The sequence below is a fragment of the Rhinoraja longicauda genome, chromosome 1, assembly GCF_053455715.1.
Source record: "Rhinoraja longicauda isolate Sanriku21f chromosome 1, sRhiLon1.1, whole genome shotgun sequence".
Lineage (NCBI taxonomy): Eukaryota > Metazoa > Chordata > Chondrichthyes > Rajiformes > Arhynchobatidae > Rhinoraja > Rhinoraja longicauda.
In genome coordinates, this window is record NC_135953.1 from 42,001,377 (window position 1) to 42,018,174 (window position 16,798).

Consider the following 16,798-nt stretch of genomic DNA (forward strand, 5'->3'; position numbering starts at 1 on the left):
CGCACAACAACAGCGGGGCGGCGGTGCAACGGTGCGGGTTGTCGCATGATTGTAAAATGCAATGCAATAAATTTAGTTTCTTTTTTAAAAATGCAAGTGACGGGGTAATCGCGCGCACACACACCCGCACACGAGTCTGAAGAAGGGTCTCGACCCGAAACGTCACCTATCCCTTTTCTCCAGAGATGCTGTCTGACCCGCTGAGTTACTCCAGCTTTTTTGTGTCTGTCTTCGGTTTAAAACCAGCGTCTGCAGGTTTTCTTTCCCGACACATACACACACGCGTACTCAATGTTCAATATGAATGCCAAACGTGATTGCAAGGGCCAGGTTAATTGTGAGTGCAGCTCACCCTCACACCCCCCCCCCCCCCTCCCCCATGTGGCAACAGGCAGGTAACGAGCAGGGGAAAGCGCTGTGCGGTGTGAGAAGCACAGGCTCCTCCAGCTCGGCTCGGAATTAGCATTGTAGGAGGCCCGTTTGCTGTAACAATCACTGCCGTGCGCTGTTGGCTCGGCCCTTCCCCCTCCCTCATTGCAAACTGCGGAGCTTCGCAGCAGCAGCAGCAAAGACCAGCGAGTCGCCCGCATCGACAAGTGCTTTCATCCCAGTAACACCCCTTCTAAAACAAGGCGATTGATCGGGGAGACCGGCTTATTTGCAGATCGAATACTCTTAAGACCAACAGCTCGGAGCATCGGAGGCGCCATTTTCCTCCCTCTGCGGCTCGGAGCCGAGACCGGGCTGCTCGCCTCCCGTTTGCTGCTTGAGTTGACAGATCAGAGCATGCCATTTTCAGGACCCCGGGAGCTTTGGGACTAGTTAAGATTGCTGGTTTTCGGCACTGGACATGGGTTAGTAAGTGGCAATTGGTGGTTTTTCTTGCGGTTGATTTCAATTATTGTCTAAGAACAAAAAATGTGTACGTGTTCAGTGAGAAGGAGTCGATGGTGCAATTCGGTTGTTTGAAAAAAAAAGTCCGTCTTTTTGGTCGGATTGGAGTGGAGCTAGAGAGCCTCTAGCATCGGATTCCAGCAGCTGCAGTTCTCAGCCTCAACTCATTGTATCTCAGCGCTTTTACGGAGAGTGCAGAGTACTTGGACGCTGCAGACAAAAAATATCACATACAACCAACTCCAACATGACAGATCTGACATGGTCGACTTTTAAAGGCAACTGGATTACCGAAGGCGGATTTAACAAAATAATGAAGTAAACGGTACGCTGGCGGTAGAAGTAAAAGGATTCATTTGACAGGAGCGCGTAACGTGGCTGTTGGAGTGGTTCGAAGGGACATGGAGCGAATTTTTGTAGGATTTTTTTTGGTGGTGGCGAGGGACGGTGGGTGGGGGTGGGTGATTAACGTTTAACTTTTTGGGATGTAGTTGGCTTGAAAAATGGAGCCGTGTGTTTTTGTGATAAATAAAAACGCACAGACCGAAATACAAAATACGCCCGTTATTTTAACAGTCTTATGTGCTTGCTGAAATTTCACTGGATTGTGGTGTGTGTCTGTGTGTTGGGGGTGGGGGAGAGGTGGTGCTGGACTCCTATTAAGCAGCAAAGGGTTTTAGTTGAATTATTTGGACAACTTGATACTGTTTAACAACTGCCTTATTTTATTTACGTTCATCGTGAATAATTCAAAGTGATTGATATTTCCAGTCAATACCATTGTAGTATCTTTTCTTAATGTTTACTGTTAAGATCTACTTTGTATCTTTTTCGTTCTGCAGATTGCAGTTTGTGTTTTATTTGGGAGATCGGATTACTTTGGAGTGACGGGGGACACTGAAAAGTGCTGAATTCCTGCTCTCCTCAATCCCTGTGCCTTCGCACTGCTGGGATGGAGCAGAGGGAGGCGGCGTTGGGCTGCAGGCAGACACCGGCTGATGGGGACTTCAGGTCGGCCGGCAGCAGTACCAAGTCCGCAGTCTCTCCTGGAGCTTTGATGCAGTCGTCTGGGAGCCAGATGAACGGGGGAAGGCTGGATCAGGACGACGAGGAGAGTGCCTGTGGTAGTCAGGACTCCAACTCCATCACAGACAGCGATAAATCAATGCAGGGAGACGGCCTGGAGGAACACGAGTTTTCCATCAAGGAGGCGAACTTCACAGAAGGCAGCCTGAAACTAAAGATCCAGACCACCAAACGGCCCAAGAAACCTCCCAAGAACCTGGAGAATTACATCTGCCCTCCGGAGATCAAGATCACCATCAAGCAGCCGGGGGACCAGAGAAGCTGCAGGCCGGGCAATAGTAACAAGACGTCAAAGGAAGATGAAAAGAAAAAGAAGGTAAGAGGCTCACAACTACTCAACTTCCTTTTGTGTTTACACTCCGCCCTGGCTTGTATTTTGATAGGCGATAAACATGTTTTTACAAGATGGTTGATGCCCCCTGTTATGAGTGTAGAGGGGAGAAGAAGCGGTGGGAATCAAGTGGTTGTGCTCGCTTTTATATTTGCATCGACTTATTTTGCTTTTTTAAAAACTGAGATGAACATATTTACAAAACACGCATTTTGTTCGCTTTTTTTGTGGTGGTATTTACTATTGGTTTAGATATATACTATTTTTTGTGAAAGCACCTAATGTGAGTTGATATTGGAGTTATTCTTGTAATGTGAAAGAAATTGGTGATTACCATGCACATAAATGTATTCTGTGCAGATATTCTTTTCCCCTTAGTAAGTGGACACGGGTGTTAGTTCGTTCAAATGTTGTGCTCTAACATTTTAAAAGTAATATTTCTGAATTAGAAATAGAGCTTGGAACACGATGTTTAAATGTTAATTTGTAAACATGGATGTTACTGAAATTGACTGTATATAGAGCCTGAAGTATGGGAAGAGAATGGGTCCTGGCACAATTTGTTTTCCCCTTCTGACAGCAATCGCTTGGAAGACTTATATTAAGTGTTGAACTGATATCTGTAGTTTGTTTTGTTATCTACATATTTCTCCTCTGCTTTGTTCTTTTCCAGTTCTGACAATGTTAGGAACTCATTTAGAAATTGGCACCCTTCCCAATTGGTGCATTGGTTTCAGAAACACCTGGGTTAACAAAATTTAGGAGTGCTTTATAAGATTAATATTTGCATCATTTTCCAATGTGATATTATGAATTTTACTTTTAGGTTGAATTTCATGTGCAGCTGCTATTGAAGTGCACACTTGCAAAAAAACTCATTTTTATGAGACACAAGACAGGTCTATGCTCAGAATATGTTTGTTCCTTCAAAAAGATTGTTATGACACAGCAAAATAAGCTGTTCATAAAGTGGCATCAGTTAAGCCTGACATTACCTCTCTAGCATCTGCCCATCACTGTTCTGTTATCAGTGATCAAAGATGCCTGCTGTGTCTATAGTGTAAACAGGCAAACTCTGTTGATTATCTTGGTAGTACCTGGAGTGAGCCATACCAGTCACCCTGGAGACTTTTATGAATTTACCTTTGACATGTTCTTTAATTTACTGTGATAGCACTCTATTGCCATTCAACTATTATTCCACAGAACAAATAAATCTTGGAAGATTGGTATGTCAATCCATGTGATTACATACAGGTTTGTAGAGATTTCATTTACTTTTCTAGTTTTTCTGCTTATGTTTCAGGGGAGAGAACTATCTCTTGTGATGTACAGAGATAGACTTTAACCGGGGAAATTAGAATTTGAATAGTGTTGTTTTCATAGACTGGAAGTGGTTTACTGTATTACTCAGCTTTGCTAAGATGAAAATAACACCGGCCCTCCTTTAAAGGGTGTATTCTTTGTTGTAATGCATTTGTGGTGGGATGCTTAAAAATTATAGTTTCCAACTGAGTCACCTTGTATGTTCTTTTTCGGATCTTGTCACAAGCTAATTGCCAAATTAGAAAGCATTGTATTGGTCATAAATGCATAGCATATATTTAGTGGAAACCTTCTCCTTTAAATATGAGTCTACAGCCTCCTACCCCACCCCCTCACAAATGCTGAATCTTTTACTATCAAGATTGTGTCCTGACTCACAGTGCAATGGAAATAATTGGAACCAGTTTGTGCTGGTCAGGGCAGATTGTAAAAATCCATTTTTGTGGTATGTTGGGGAAATGGTATATAATTTACTCAGTTGTATAAGATTTAAGGAAAAATGAAAGTAACTTTTACAGAAAAGCAAACTTAACAAAAAGAGGGGTTTGAAATAAAATATTGCATTGTTTTGACAATCTCATTGAAATTTGTTAAAAACGTTCCGAGGAACGCTCAGAAGAATGGATTTTCATTTCCTTGTATCAGTTTCACACAGTTCATTAGCTTATAAAAGAAGAAACTTAATTGCGATTAATTTATTCATCAGGTTTCAAATTGCTACCTCTTGTATCAAGGCATATGTGTCTTATCATGTACTGTGCACTGTATGCTCAGAGGCAATAGTTTCCTATGTTGGAATGGTACTGGGTGGAAAATGAATGGTAACATTTTGATTACAGACACTATATTTTTATATGTCACCCTGAAAAATAAATTCTGAAAAACAATCTTCTTGATAGGAAGATTAAACATTCATCTTATTTAGGTGATTAGCTTAGGCAATAGACATCAGAGCACTCTTTTGTCACTTTAGGAGGTCTATTTCACTTTGAATGGCATTGGAAATTGGATGATGAGCATTCTTGAAGGAACAATTATTTGAGACTGGAAAAATAAATTAGATATCTTTTCCTTTTCTTTCCAATAAAGCAGGAGATAACTTGTTGACATGCACAAAAGATATTTAATAATGATATGTTGGTGATCATTAAAGAAATATATATATTAACTTCCAATAATTAATAATCTTGGTTTAAAGACCATGTTGGTAGAGAGAGTTCAATCATTTTGCATTTGGTGTTTCTAACTTAAGGTATTAGAGTGAATGAGTGACATTGGCATTTGATTGAATATGGTTTTGCACTTGTTGTAGGAAGGAACTGCAGATGCTGGTTTAAACCAAAGATAGACACAAAAATGCTGGAGTAACTCAGCGGGACAGGCAGCATCTCTGGATATAAGGAATGAGTGACGTATCAGGTCGAGACCCTTCTGCAGACCTTCAGTCTGAGAAGGGTCTCGACCTGCAACGTCACCCGTTCCTTCTAACCAGAGATGCTGCCTGTCCCGCTGAGTTACTCCAGCATTTTGTGTCTATCTATTGTTTTTTACTTAATTGCCACTAATGAAGGATCATGTTCTGCACAGGTATTGTGGGCTGAAAGGTTTGTTCTTGTGCTGTACCCTTCTGTAGTCCACATGAAATATATATTTAAAATTATGCGCTGACAAGATCGCTTAAATTCTTCTAAACGTGAGAAGCTCAGAAAACTGTTGTGAGGTTTGCTTTCTGCTTGGAGTGAGGATGAAGGTGTTTTTAGATGTCCAGTTATAACATTTCTATCTCTGGGCCATGGTTCAGATCTACTAAAAAGACATTTGGGTTCCACCTATTTTTGCTCTTAATCTTCATTTGGGGGTCACCAAAAATTGCAAAATTGGGATATCATTGGTAACTTTTCTTTAAGAAAGTTTAAAACTGGACCAGTGTAATAAAGCAGACATGTATCATGATGTTTGTGCTCATAGGGAATAAATCAGCAGATGTTCGAGAGCTCGCTTCTTGCCATCCAATAATCACTCCCTCCATCACATGGAACAGGTTGACCACAACCCATGCTAACAAACAAACTGCTGGAGGAACTCAATGGGTTAGGAGGGAAATGGAAAAAAATTGTTTTGGGTCAGGAATAGCTTCAGGCACAAATTGAGGCTTCTGTGAATTGAAAATGTCAATGTACAGTTACTTCAGTATATGTTTTTAAAAAAAGACTCAAAGTCTGAGAGTAACTCAGCGGATCAGGCAACATCCCTGGAGAACATGGATAAGTGATGTTTTGGGTTGGGTCAATGGATATTTTTAAGGCAGAGATAGATAGATTGTTGATTAGTGTGGGAATCAGGGGTTATGGGGAGAAGAAAGGAGGATGTGGTTAAGAGAGAAGGTAGAAGGCTTTGTGGTAGGAAGCAGAGAGTGATGGTGAAAGGTTGTTTCTTGGACTGGAGGCCTGTGACTAGTGGTGTGCCTCAGGGTTCGGTACTGGGCCCATTACTGTTTGTCATTAATATCAATGATTTGGATGAGAACATACATGGGAAGATGAGCAAGTTTGCAGATGATACAAAAGTGGGTGGTTTTGCAGATAGTGAAGATGGTTGTGAAAAATTGCAGCGAGATCTTGATCAATTGGCCAAAAGGGCTGTTACATTTGTGAGGTGTTGCATTTTGGGAAGTCTAACAAGAGCAGGACCTACACAGTGAATGGTAGGGCTCTGGGTAGTGTCATAGAGCAGAGGGATCTAGGGGTACAGGTGCATAGTTCCCTGAAGGTGGAGTCACAGGTAGATCAGGTGGTCAAAAAGGCTTTTGGCACATTGGCCTTCATCAGCCAGAGTATTGAAGTTGGGGTGGGGGTGGACGACATTGCAGTTGTATAAGATGTTGGTGAGGCCAGATTTGGAGTATTGTGTTCAATTCTGGGCACTGTGTTATAGAAAAGATGTTGTTAAGCTGGAAAGGGTACAGAGAAGATTTACTAGGATGTTGCCAGGACTAGAGGGTCTGAGCTATAGACAGAGGTTAAGTAGACTGGGACTCTATTCCTTGCTGCACAGGAGGATGAGGGGTGATCTTATAGAGAGGTGCATAAGGTCATGAGAGGAATAGATCGGGTAGATGCACAGAGTCTCTTGCCCAGAGTAGGTGAATCGAGGACCAGAGGACAAAGGTTTAAGGTGAAGGGGAAAAGATTTAATAGAAATCTGAGGGGTAACTTTTTCACACAAAGGGTGGTGGGTGTATGGAACAAGTCGTCAGAGGAGATAGTTGAGGCTGGGACTATCCCAACATTTAAGAAGCAGTTAGACAGGCACAAGGATAGAACAGGTTTGGAGAAATATGGAGCAAATGCTGGCAGGTTGAACTAGTTTAGCTGGGACATGTTGGACAGTGTGGGCAAGTTAGACTGAAGGGCCTGTCTCCACACTGTGTTACTCTATGACTCGATAGATCAGCCACGATTGAATGGTGGCGTAGACTTGATGGGCCGAATGGCCTAGTTCTGCTCCTATCACTTATGAACGTGACCTTTTAAGGGTAAGTACAATTTACAGAAGCCAACTAACCTCCAAACCTGTACGTCTTTCGCGTTTGGGAGGAAACCGGAGCACCCAGAGAAAATCCACCCAGTCACAGGGAGAACATACTAATTCCATACAGGCAGCACACAGTGTAGTCAGGATTGAACCCTCAGCTTTCCCCTGCTTAATCAGCTCTATGGTTTTGCTGACAATGAGAACTAGATTGTTGTTCTGGCACCATTCAATCAGACTTTTTCCTTCCTATACAGTTATTCATCCAACAACAGTGGCATTGCAGTGAATTTATAGATGGCCACACATTCATGGATATAGAGCAGGGGACTGAGGACACAGCCCCGAGATGCTCAAGTGCTGATGGTTATCCAGGAAGAAGTGTTGTTGCCACTTAATACTGATATTCAGTCTGCCGGTGAAGTTGAGGATACAGTTGCATGGAGATGTGCAGAGATCCAGTTGCCTGAGTTTGATAAGATGGTCAATAGCCTTGGTGTTGGAAACATGTACATTAAATGTATCGGGTAATAAGGCTTTGCTAAATATAAATCGGCTTCCCACTGACCACTAGTTGAGGTGGAAAAAGGTGGATGGGAGGCAATGTTGAGGAAGCAAGGTGTCTGCAGAAGGACTTGGACAGGTTGGGAGAGAGGGTAAAGAAATGGCAAATGGAATAGCGTGGCAAAGTGTATGGTCATTCACTTTGCTAGAAGGAATAAGGTGTTGACTATTTTCTAAATGGGGAGAGTTTCAGAAATCGGAGGTGCAAAGGGACTTGGGAGTGCTAGTGCAGAATTAATCCAAAAGGTTATTGTGCAGTTTGAGTCAGTAGCAAGGAAGGCACATCCAATGTTAGCATTCATTTCGAGAGGACTGGAATATAAATCAAGGATGTAATGCAGAGGCTTTATAAGATGCTGGTCAGGCAATATATGGAATATTGTGAGCAACCTTGGGCCCCATAATCTGAGGTTGTTTGTACTGGTGAGGGTCCAGAGGAGGTTTACACGAATGAACCCAGGAATGATTGGGTTAACATATGAGGAGAGTTTGATGGCACTGGGCCTGTACTCAATGGACTTTAGAAGGATGAGGGAGAATATTCTTGAAACCTACTGAATAATGAAAGGGCTAGGTAGTGAATTTGGAGAGGATGTTTCCAGTAGCGGGAGAGTCTAAGACCAGAGGGAGCATCCTCAGAAATACCTTCTGAATGGAGATGAGGAGGAATATTTTTACCTAGAGGGTGGTGAATCTGTGGAATTCATTGTCACAGAAGGCGATGGAGGCCAAGTCAAATAGTATATTTATAACGTGTGGCTTGATGGGTTGAATGGTAAGCGTGTCAAAGGTTATGGGGAGAAGACAGGAGAATGTGGTTGAAAGGGAAAATTGGATCAGCTATGATCAAAAGGTGGAGCAGACTCGATGGGCCGAATGGACTAACTACTCCTATGTCTTATGGTCTTAAAAAGAACATGAAACTTTGGCACCCTATTTAACCAAAATCAGCTCTGGCATCATATTGTTTCCATCACTAAGCTCATTGATTTACAACATTGCAGCACCACTTTCATGGATCTGTGATTGAAGCATCAATCTATGCTTTTGTAATTTATGATCTTGACTATTTTGGGTTGCTCCAGAGCTTTGCTGTCCATGTCAATAGACAATAGGTGCAGGAGTAGGCCATTCAGCCCTTCGAGCTAGCACCGCCATTCAATGCGATCATGGCTGATCACTCTCAATCAGTACCCCGTTCCTGCCTTCTCCCCATACCCCCTCACTCCGCTATCCTTAAGAGCTCTATCCAGCTCTCTCTTGAAAGCATCCAACGAACTGGCCTCCACTGCCTTCTGAGGCAGAGAATTCCACACCTTCACCACTCTCTGACTAAAAAAGTTCTTCCTCATCTCCGTTTTAAATGGCCTACCCCTTATTCTTAAACTGTGGCCCCTTGTTCTGGACTCCCCCAACATTGGGAACATGTTTCCTGCCTCTAATGTGTCCAATCCCCTAATTATCTTATATGTTTCAATAAGATCCCCCCTCATGCTTCTAAATTCCAGTGTATATAAGCCCAATCGCTCCAGCCTTTCAACATACGACAGTCCCGCCATTCCGGGAATTAACCTAGTGAACCTATGCTGCACGCCCTCCATAGCAAGAATATCCTTCCTCAAATTTGGAGACCAAAACTGCACACAGTACTCCTGGTGCGGTCTCACCTGGGCCCGGTACAACTGTAGAAGGACCTCTTTGCTCCTATACTCAACTCCTCTTGTTACGAAGGCCAACATTCCATTGGCTTTCTTCACTGCCTGCTGTACCTGCATGCTTCCTTTCATTGACTGATGCACTAGGACACCCAGATCTCGTTGAACTCCCCCTCCTCCTAACTTGACACCATTTACTCAATAGATTTGTACTTGTGACTATTATCATTCAACCCTTTGCTTGGCAGCACCTCACTTTAAAAATTGATGTTTTTTTACATGTTCTTCCATAGCCTCAAATCCTCCTATCTCTAGCCTTAATATCTCCCCAATATCTCTCCACTCCTATAATGCTGGCTTCATGTTGATTCCTCATCCTTCACCTGCCTAGCCGCTCTCTGGAATTACCTTTGTAAGTCAATCTTGTGTAAGATGCACTTTAAAACATGCCTCTTTGTGTATGCTGGTATTTTCAAGTGCCCCGACGTACCATGCTTAGTTTTCCTAGAAGTTGTTGGAATGTTTAAAAGTGTTGTTAAATGTGTGGTATTAGATTCATATTTAATGTAATCATTTAAAATACAACCAGTACAAAGTCAATGCTTTTAGATACAGTGTTATTTCTAGTGGTTCTGAAGTGGTAACGGTTAGGTTACACTTGCTAGGGTTACAACACTGACATAACATTTTGATGAATCTGTGACATTTTTAATAATTCTACTCTTGCGCTTTTGTTGTGATTGTGACTGAGAGAAATTGAAATAATATTGATGGCACCTCTGGGATAGTTATGTCAGCATGTTTAGAAGGTTTGCACAAAGTAATGGTTTATGGTATTTGTCATCCAAAGCCATTCATTATAGGTGATTAGTCAAAATTGCAGTATTCTTCATGGAATGGCAGAATGGAGATTATGTGATTTTGATCTGGAGGACCAATTATGATGGGATAGTCTTCACAATTTGTTGTCACTGTGCCAGAGTTAGATTTTGAATGAAGGTTCATTGTATTATAACTGCACAAGGATTGAGATGAATAAAGAATTCTACATTCAACTCAAGGAGGAACCATGCATAAAGCAACCGATAGAAAAGACATTATAAAAATGTCCCCCTGTGAAGCTGTTCAAAAGAAATGAACTTGAACCCGTTTGATCAGAAGTGCTTCATGGTAGACATGAGTGAATTGGATAATGCCATTTTAGTAGTTCCCTGGCATTTTAACCTCCCTTCACAAAACAGTTATGATCTGTGGCTGGGAAGTGACCCATGTTCATAGGTCAGCATTTGGCTCATGGTGATGTTCATGTCATGATTGGAATTTCAGCCTGAAATGACTAAGGTCCTTGCATTATCTTAATCTGTGAAATATATTGTTATGTGGATATTGTTTATATACTTTTTTCCTCGTTGGGGCAAACTGTCAGAGCATTTATTACACAAGATTGAAATTTACCAGCACCTCTCATTGGGCTTGGGCTCAAGTACATCTATTTTATAGTGTTGCAGGATGACATTTTTGTCATGACATTTTTCTCTTAAATCTTTTCTATTGCTTGTTTTATGCATGCTTCCTCCTTGAGGTAAATGTGAAATTCTCTTATTGGGGCTTGCCATGCTACATTTATATTTGCCTTGTTGGCTCGAAAGAGTAGCACTAGACAAATTGTACAAGTGTTCACAAGGGGTCACAAAGGACGAAATTCTTGCTTCTCTCTATCCTTAAAGAAGCTCCTACAGACCTAACTCAGTGACCAAGCTTTTGATTAAGTATTCCACTATCTTGTTAAATAGTTCATTGTCATCTTTTAATTTGGTAACATTGCTCCTGTGAAGACCCCTGCTACGTTTTTCTTCTTTAAAGATACAATATAAATTGAATTATGGTTGAAATTGTAGTCGGGTTGCAACATCAATTCTAATATTAGATTTATTGGAAAACGTTTAATATGCAGACTTTTAAAAGGCAGAATAACTGTCATCTAGTTGGACTCCAAATCAATATGTGTAATGACAAATTTATGAAGTTCTTGGTGGATGTGAAACGGCTACCTGCTACATATCGATGAGCAATATATCTCCCTTTCGCAAAGTTGTGGAGTAGTTCTCTTAATGGATTTGTATGGAAATTTATGTTCTTTGCACACTTTGCAATGTCCGGGTGAACGTAATTGGGTGAGTGGTCACATGAGAAAGTCACTGGATGAAACACTGAATGACATTGAGAGACTGATAGCAGAATTAATAACACCATTCAAAAAAATGGCTTGTAAAAGAGAGCATGGACAAAGGACTTGTTTGGTTATGTTTGATTAGGATGAATTTTTGTTTTTTTTAAAAAGGCAAAAAAGAAATAAGACAGTGGAAGTTGTTTAGAGGCCAGTTGATCGAAGTTCAGGACTGGCATGTTTCAGTATGGAGGAGGAATAAGAATGGTAAAGTAAGGGAAACTTGGATGACTGAAGAGATTGTAAATTTGGTCAAAGAGAGAAAGGAAGCGCAAACAAGATTTAAGAAGATTAAACCTGGCAGGGCCTTTGAGGAATATAAAACAAGGAGAAAACTCAAGCATGCTATTAGTATGGCTAAAAAGAGCCACAAAATGGCTTTGATGAGGCGGATAGAGGAAAATACCAAGACGTTTTATAACTACACTAAAAACAAGAGGTCAACCAGGTAGGACCACTTGAGGGTAAAGGAGGGAAATTGTGCTTGGAGTCGGGAGATGTAGGCGGGGTACTAAACATTACTTTACATCTGTTTTCACCAAGGAGAAGGACACGGAGGATAGTGAGATCAGTGTGAAGAATGCTAATATGCAAGATCAGTTTGAGATTGAGGAGGAGGTGTTGAGGTTCTTGAACAACATTAAGATTGATAAATTCCACTTTAGGGCCTGATGGGATTTATCCCAGGTTATTGGGAGCGGCAAGAGAGGAGATTGCAGGAGCCTTGACAAAGATCTTTGCTTCTTTAGCCACATGCAAGGTGCCTGAGTACTGGAGAGTAGCTATTGTTGTTCCTTTGGTTAAGAAGGGAAGTAGAAAGAATCCAGGGAATTATAGACCAGTGAGCCTCATGTCAGTGTAAGGAAGCTATTGGAGAGGATTCTTTGGGATAGGATTTATTCCCATTTGGAAGAGAATGGGTTAATTAAGGACTTTTCTAGTCTTTTGAGTAGGTGACAAAAGTGATCGATCAGGTTAGGGTAATGGATGTTATCTACATGGAGATAATGTTCTCCTTGATAGGTTGATCCAGAGGATTAAGATGCTTGGAATTAACAATGACTTGGTAGTATGGATTTAGAAGTGTCTTACCAATGGAGGACAGATGATCAAGATGGAAGGATGGTATTCAGGGTGGAGGTCTGTGACCAGAGACGTTCCACAGGGATCTGTGCCAGAACTATTGTTTTGTGATATATGTAAATGACTTGGAAGTAAAGGTAGATAAGGTGGTTAGAAAACTTGCTGATGACTCCAAGATTGCTGGAGACGTGGACTGTGAGGAAGACTGTCAAGGTGTACAGTAAGATAGTATACAGTATACAGGCAGAGAAATAGCAGATGGCATTTAATTTGAGCAAGTGTGAGGTGGACCAGGGCTGGGAACAGAAGTTCTAGAGCGGAAAAGAAATTAAGGGCAGGGCCAATTGTGAACGATGTGAGAGAGGAGGTAAATACAGAAGTTAAAGTGTTGTACTTAAATGCGCGTAGTATAAAAAATAAAGTGGATGAGCTTGAGGCTCAGTTAGTCATGGGCAAGTATGATGTTGTAGGGATCACTGAGACATGGTTACAAGAGGACCAGGGCTGGGAACTGAATATTCAGGGGTACACAACGTATAGAAAAGACAGACAGGTGGGCAGAGGGGGTGGGGTTGCTCTGATGGTAAGGAATGATATTCATTCCCTTGCAAGGGGTGACATAGAATCAGGAGATGTTGAATCAGTATGGATAGAAATGAGAAATTGTAAGGGTAAAAAGACCCTAATGGGAGTTATCTATAGGCCCCCAAACAGTAGCCTCGACATAGGGTGCAAGTTGAATCAGGAGATAAAATTGGCGTGTCAAAAATGTAATGCTACGGTGGTTATGGGAGATTTCAACATGCAGGTAGACTGGGAAAATCAGGTTGGAAATGGACCCCAGGAAAGAGAGTTTGTAGAGTGCCTTCGAGATGGATTCTTAGAACAGCTTGTACTGGAGCCTACCAGGGAGAAGGCAATTCTGGATTTAGTGTTGTGTAATGATCCTGATCTGATAAGGGGACTAGAGGTAAAAGAGCCATTAGGAGGCAGTGATCACAACATGATAAGTTTTACTCTGCAAATGGAAAGGCAGAAGGGAAAATCGGAAGTGTCGGTATTACAGTATAGCAAAGGGGATTACAGAGGCATGAGGCAGGAGCTGGCCAAAATTGATTGGAAGGAGGCCCTAGCAGGGAAGACGGTAGAACAGCAATGGCAGGTATTCCTGGGAATAATGCAGAGGTTGCAGGATCAATTTATTCCAAAGAGGTGGAAAGACTCTAAGGGGAGTAAGAGACACCTGTGGCTGACGAGGGAAGTCAGGGACAGCATAAAAATTAAGGAGAGGAAGTATAACATAGCAAAGAAGAGTGGGAAGACAGAGGATTGGGACTCTTTTAAAGAGCAACAAAAGTTAACTAAAAAGGCAATACGGGGAGAAAAGATGAGGTACGAGGGTAAACTAGCCAATAATATAAAGGAGGATAGCAAAAGTTTTTTTAGGTACGTGAAGAGGAAAAAAATAGTCAAGGCAAATGTGGGTCCCTTGAAGACAGAAGCAGGGGAATTTATTATGGGGAACAAAGAAATGGCAGACGAGTTAAACCGTTACTTTGGATCTGTCTTCACTGAGGAAGATACACACAATCTCCCAAATGTTCTAGGGGCCGGAGAACCTAGGGTGATGGAGGAACTGAAGGAAATCCACATTAGGCAGGAAATGGTTTTGGGTAGACTGATGGGACTGAAGGCTGATAAATCCCCAGGGCCTGATGGTCTGCATCCCAGAGTACTTAAGGAGGTGGCTCTAGAAATAGTGGAAGCATTGGAGATCATTTTTCAATGTTCTATAGATTCAGGATCAGTTCCTGTGGATTGGAGGATAGCAAATGTTATCCCACTTTTTAAGAAAGGAGGGAGAGAGAAAACGGGTAATTATAGACCAGTTAGTCTGACATCAGTGGTGGGGAAGATGCTGGAGTCAATTATAAAAGACGAAATTGCTGAGCATTTGGATAGCAGTAACGGGATCATTCCGAGTCAGCATGGATTTACGAAGGGGAAATCATGCTTGACAAATCTACTGGAATTTTTTGAGGATGTAACTAGGAAAATTGACAAGGGAGAGTCAGTGGATGTGGTGTACCTCGACTTTCAGAAAGCCTTCGACAAGGTCCCACATAGGAGATTAGTGGGCAAAATTAGGGCACATGGTATTGGGGGTAGGGTACTGACATGGATAGAAAATTGGTTGACAGACAGAAAGCAAAGAGTGGGGATAAATGGGTCCCTTTCGGAATGGCAGGCAGTGACCAGTGGGGTACCGCAAGGTTCGGTGCTGGGACCCCAGCTATTTACGATATACATTAATGACTTAGACGAAGGGATTAAAAGTACCATTAGCAAATTTGCAGATGATACTAAGTTGGGGGGTAGTGTGAATTGTGAGGAAGATGCAATAAGGCTGCAGGGTGACTTGGACAGGTTGTGTGAGTGGGCGGATACATGGCAGATGCAGTTTAATGTAGGTAAGTGTGAGGTTATTCACTTTGGAAGTAAGAATAGAAAGGCAGATTATTATCTGAATGGTGTCAAGTTAGGAGGAGGGGGAGTTCAACGAGATCTGGGTGTCCTAGTGCATCAGTCAATGAAAGGAAGCGTGCAGGTTCAGCAGGCAGTGAAGAAAGCCAATGGAATGTTGGCCTTCGTAACAAGAGGAGTTGAGTATAGGAGCAAAGAGGTCCTTCTACAGTTGTACCGGGCCCTGGTGAGACCGCACCTGGAGTACTGTGTGCAGTTTTGGTCTCCAAATTTGAGGAAGGATATTCTTGCTATGGAGGGCGTGCAGCGTAGGTTCACTAGGTTAATTCCCGGAATGGCGGGACTGTCGTATGTTGAAAGGCTGGAGCGATTGGGCTTGTATACACTGGAATTTAGAAGGATGAGGGGGGATCTTATTGAAACATATAAGATAATTAGGGGATTGGACACATTAGAGGCAGATAACATGTTCCCAATGTTGGGGGAGTCCAGAACAAGGGGCCACAGTTTGAGAATAAGGGGTAGGCCATTTAGAACGGAGATGAGGAAGAACTTTTTCAGTCAGAGGGTGGTGAAGGTGTGGAATTCTCTGCCTCAGAAGGCAGTGGAGGCCAGTTCGTTGGATGCTTTCAAGAGAGAGCTGGATAGAGCTCTTAAGGATAGCGGAGTGAGGGGGTATGGGGAGAAGGCAGGAACGGGGTACTGATTGAGAGTGATCAGCCATGATCGCATTGAATGGCGGTGCTGGCTCGAAGGGCTGAATGGCCTACTCCTGCACCTATTGTCTATTGTCTATTGAGGTCAAATGTAAGGGGGAAATATACAAATAATGGCTTGACCCTTAACAGCATTGATGTACAGAGGGATCTTATGGGTCTAAGTCCATAACTCCCTGAAAGTGGCAACACAAGTAGATGGAGTGGTAAAGAAGGATATGGTGTGTTTGCCTTCATTGGTTGGAGCATTGAGTATAAGTGTCAGGATGTCATAATACACCTTTATCTGACTTGGGTTGGTTGCATTTGGATTTTTGCCTGCAGTTCTGATTGCCCCAATACCTGAATTTTGTAGAGGCTTTAGAAAGGGTGCAGAGGAAGTTTATTGGGGTGATGATGATCCAAAACGTCTGCCTTTCCATGTTCTGCAGAGATGCTGCCTGACCCGCTGAGTTATTCCAGCACGTTGTGTCCTTATCAGAAATTTGCCTGGATTAGGGGATATTGGCTGCAGAGAGAGGTTGGATAGACTTGGATTGCTTTCTCCAGAAGGTCAGAGGTTGCGGGAGATGTGATAGAAGTATATAAAATTACAAGAGGCATAGATAGGGTGGACAGTCAGAACCTTTTTCCAAAGATGGAAATATTAAATACCAGAGAATATAACTTTAAGGTGAGAGGAGCAAGGTTTAATGGAGACCTGTGGGGTGACTTTTTTTTTACACAGTGGATGGTGAGTGCCTGGAATGCTCTTGCGTGGTGGCAAAGATAGATTAGATAGTGGAATTTAAGCAACTTTTGGATAGATGCTATGGGCTGAAGGGCCTGTTCCTGTGCTGTATGGTTCTATGTACCTAAACTCAGTTTCTGAGTTTACAAATACCAACAATATTGCTCTGGG

The 16,798-nt window shown here is 42.3% G+C and overlaps 1 protein-coding gene across 3 annotated transcripts in view; it reads left to right on the forward strand.

Moving 5' to 3' along the window:
• The first annotated feature begins 265 nt into the window (after positions 1-265).
• Positions 266-16,798, forward strand: part of setbp1 (SET binding protein 1) — a 266,263-nt gene continuing 249,730 nt past the window's right edge. The window contains exons 1-2 of one of the 3 annotated variants that reach the window (XM_078396101.1): positions 266-1,219; positions 1,737-2,296. In XM_078396101.1, coding sequence (XP_078252227.1) covers positions 1,847-2,296 — 450 coding nt within the window. In that variant the 5' untranslated portion in view covers positions 266-1,219; positions 1,737-1,846. The remainder of the gene's footprint in view (positions 1,220-1,736; positions 2,297-16,798) is intronic. The other 2 variants (XM_078396084.1, XM_078396092.1) reach the window with 2 other exon arrangements.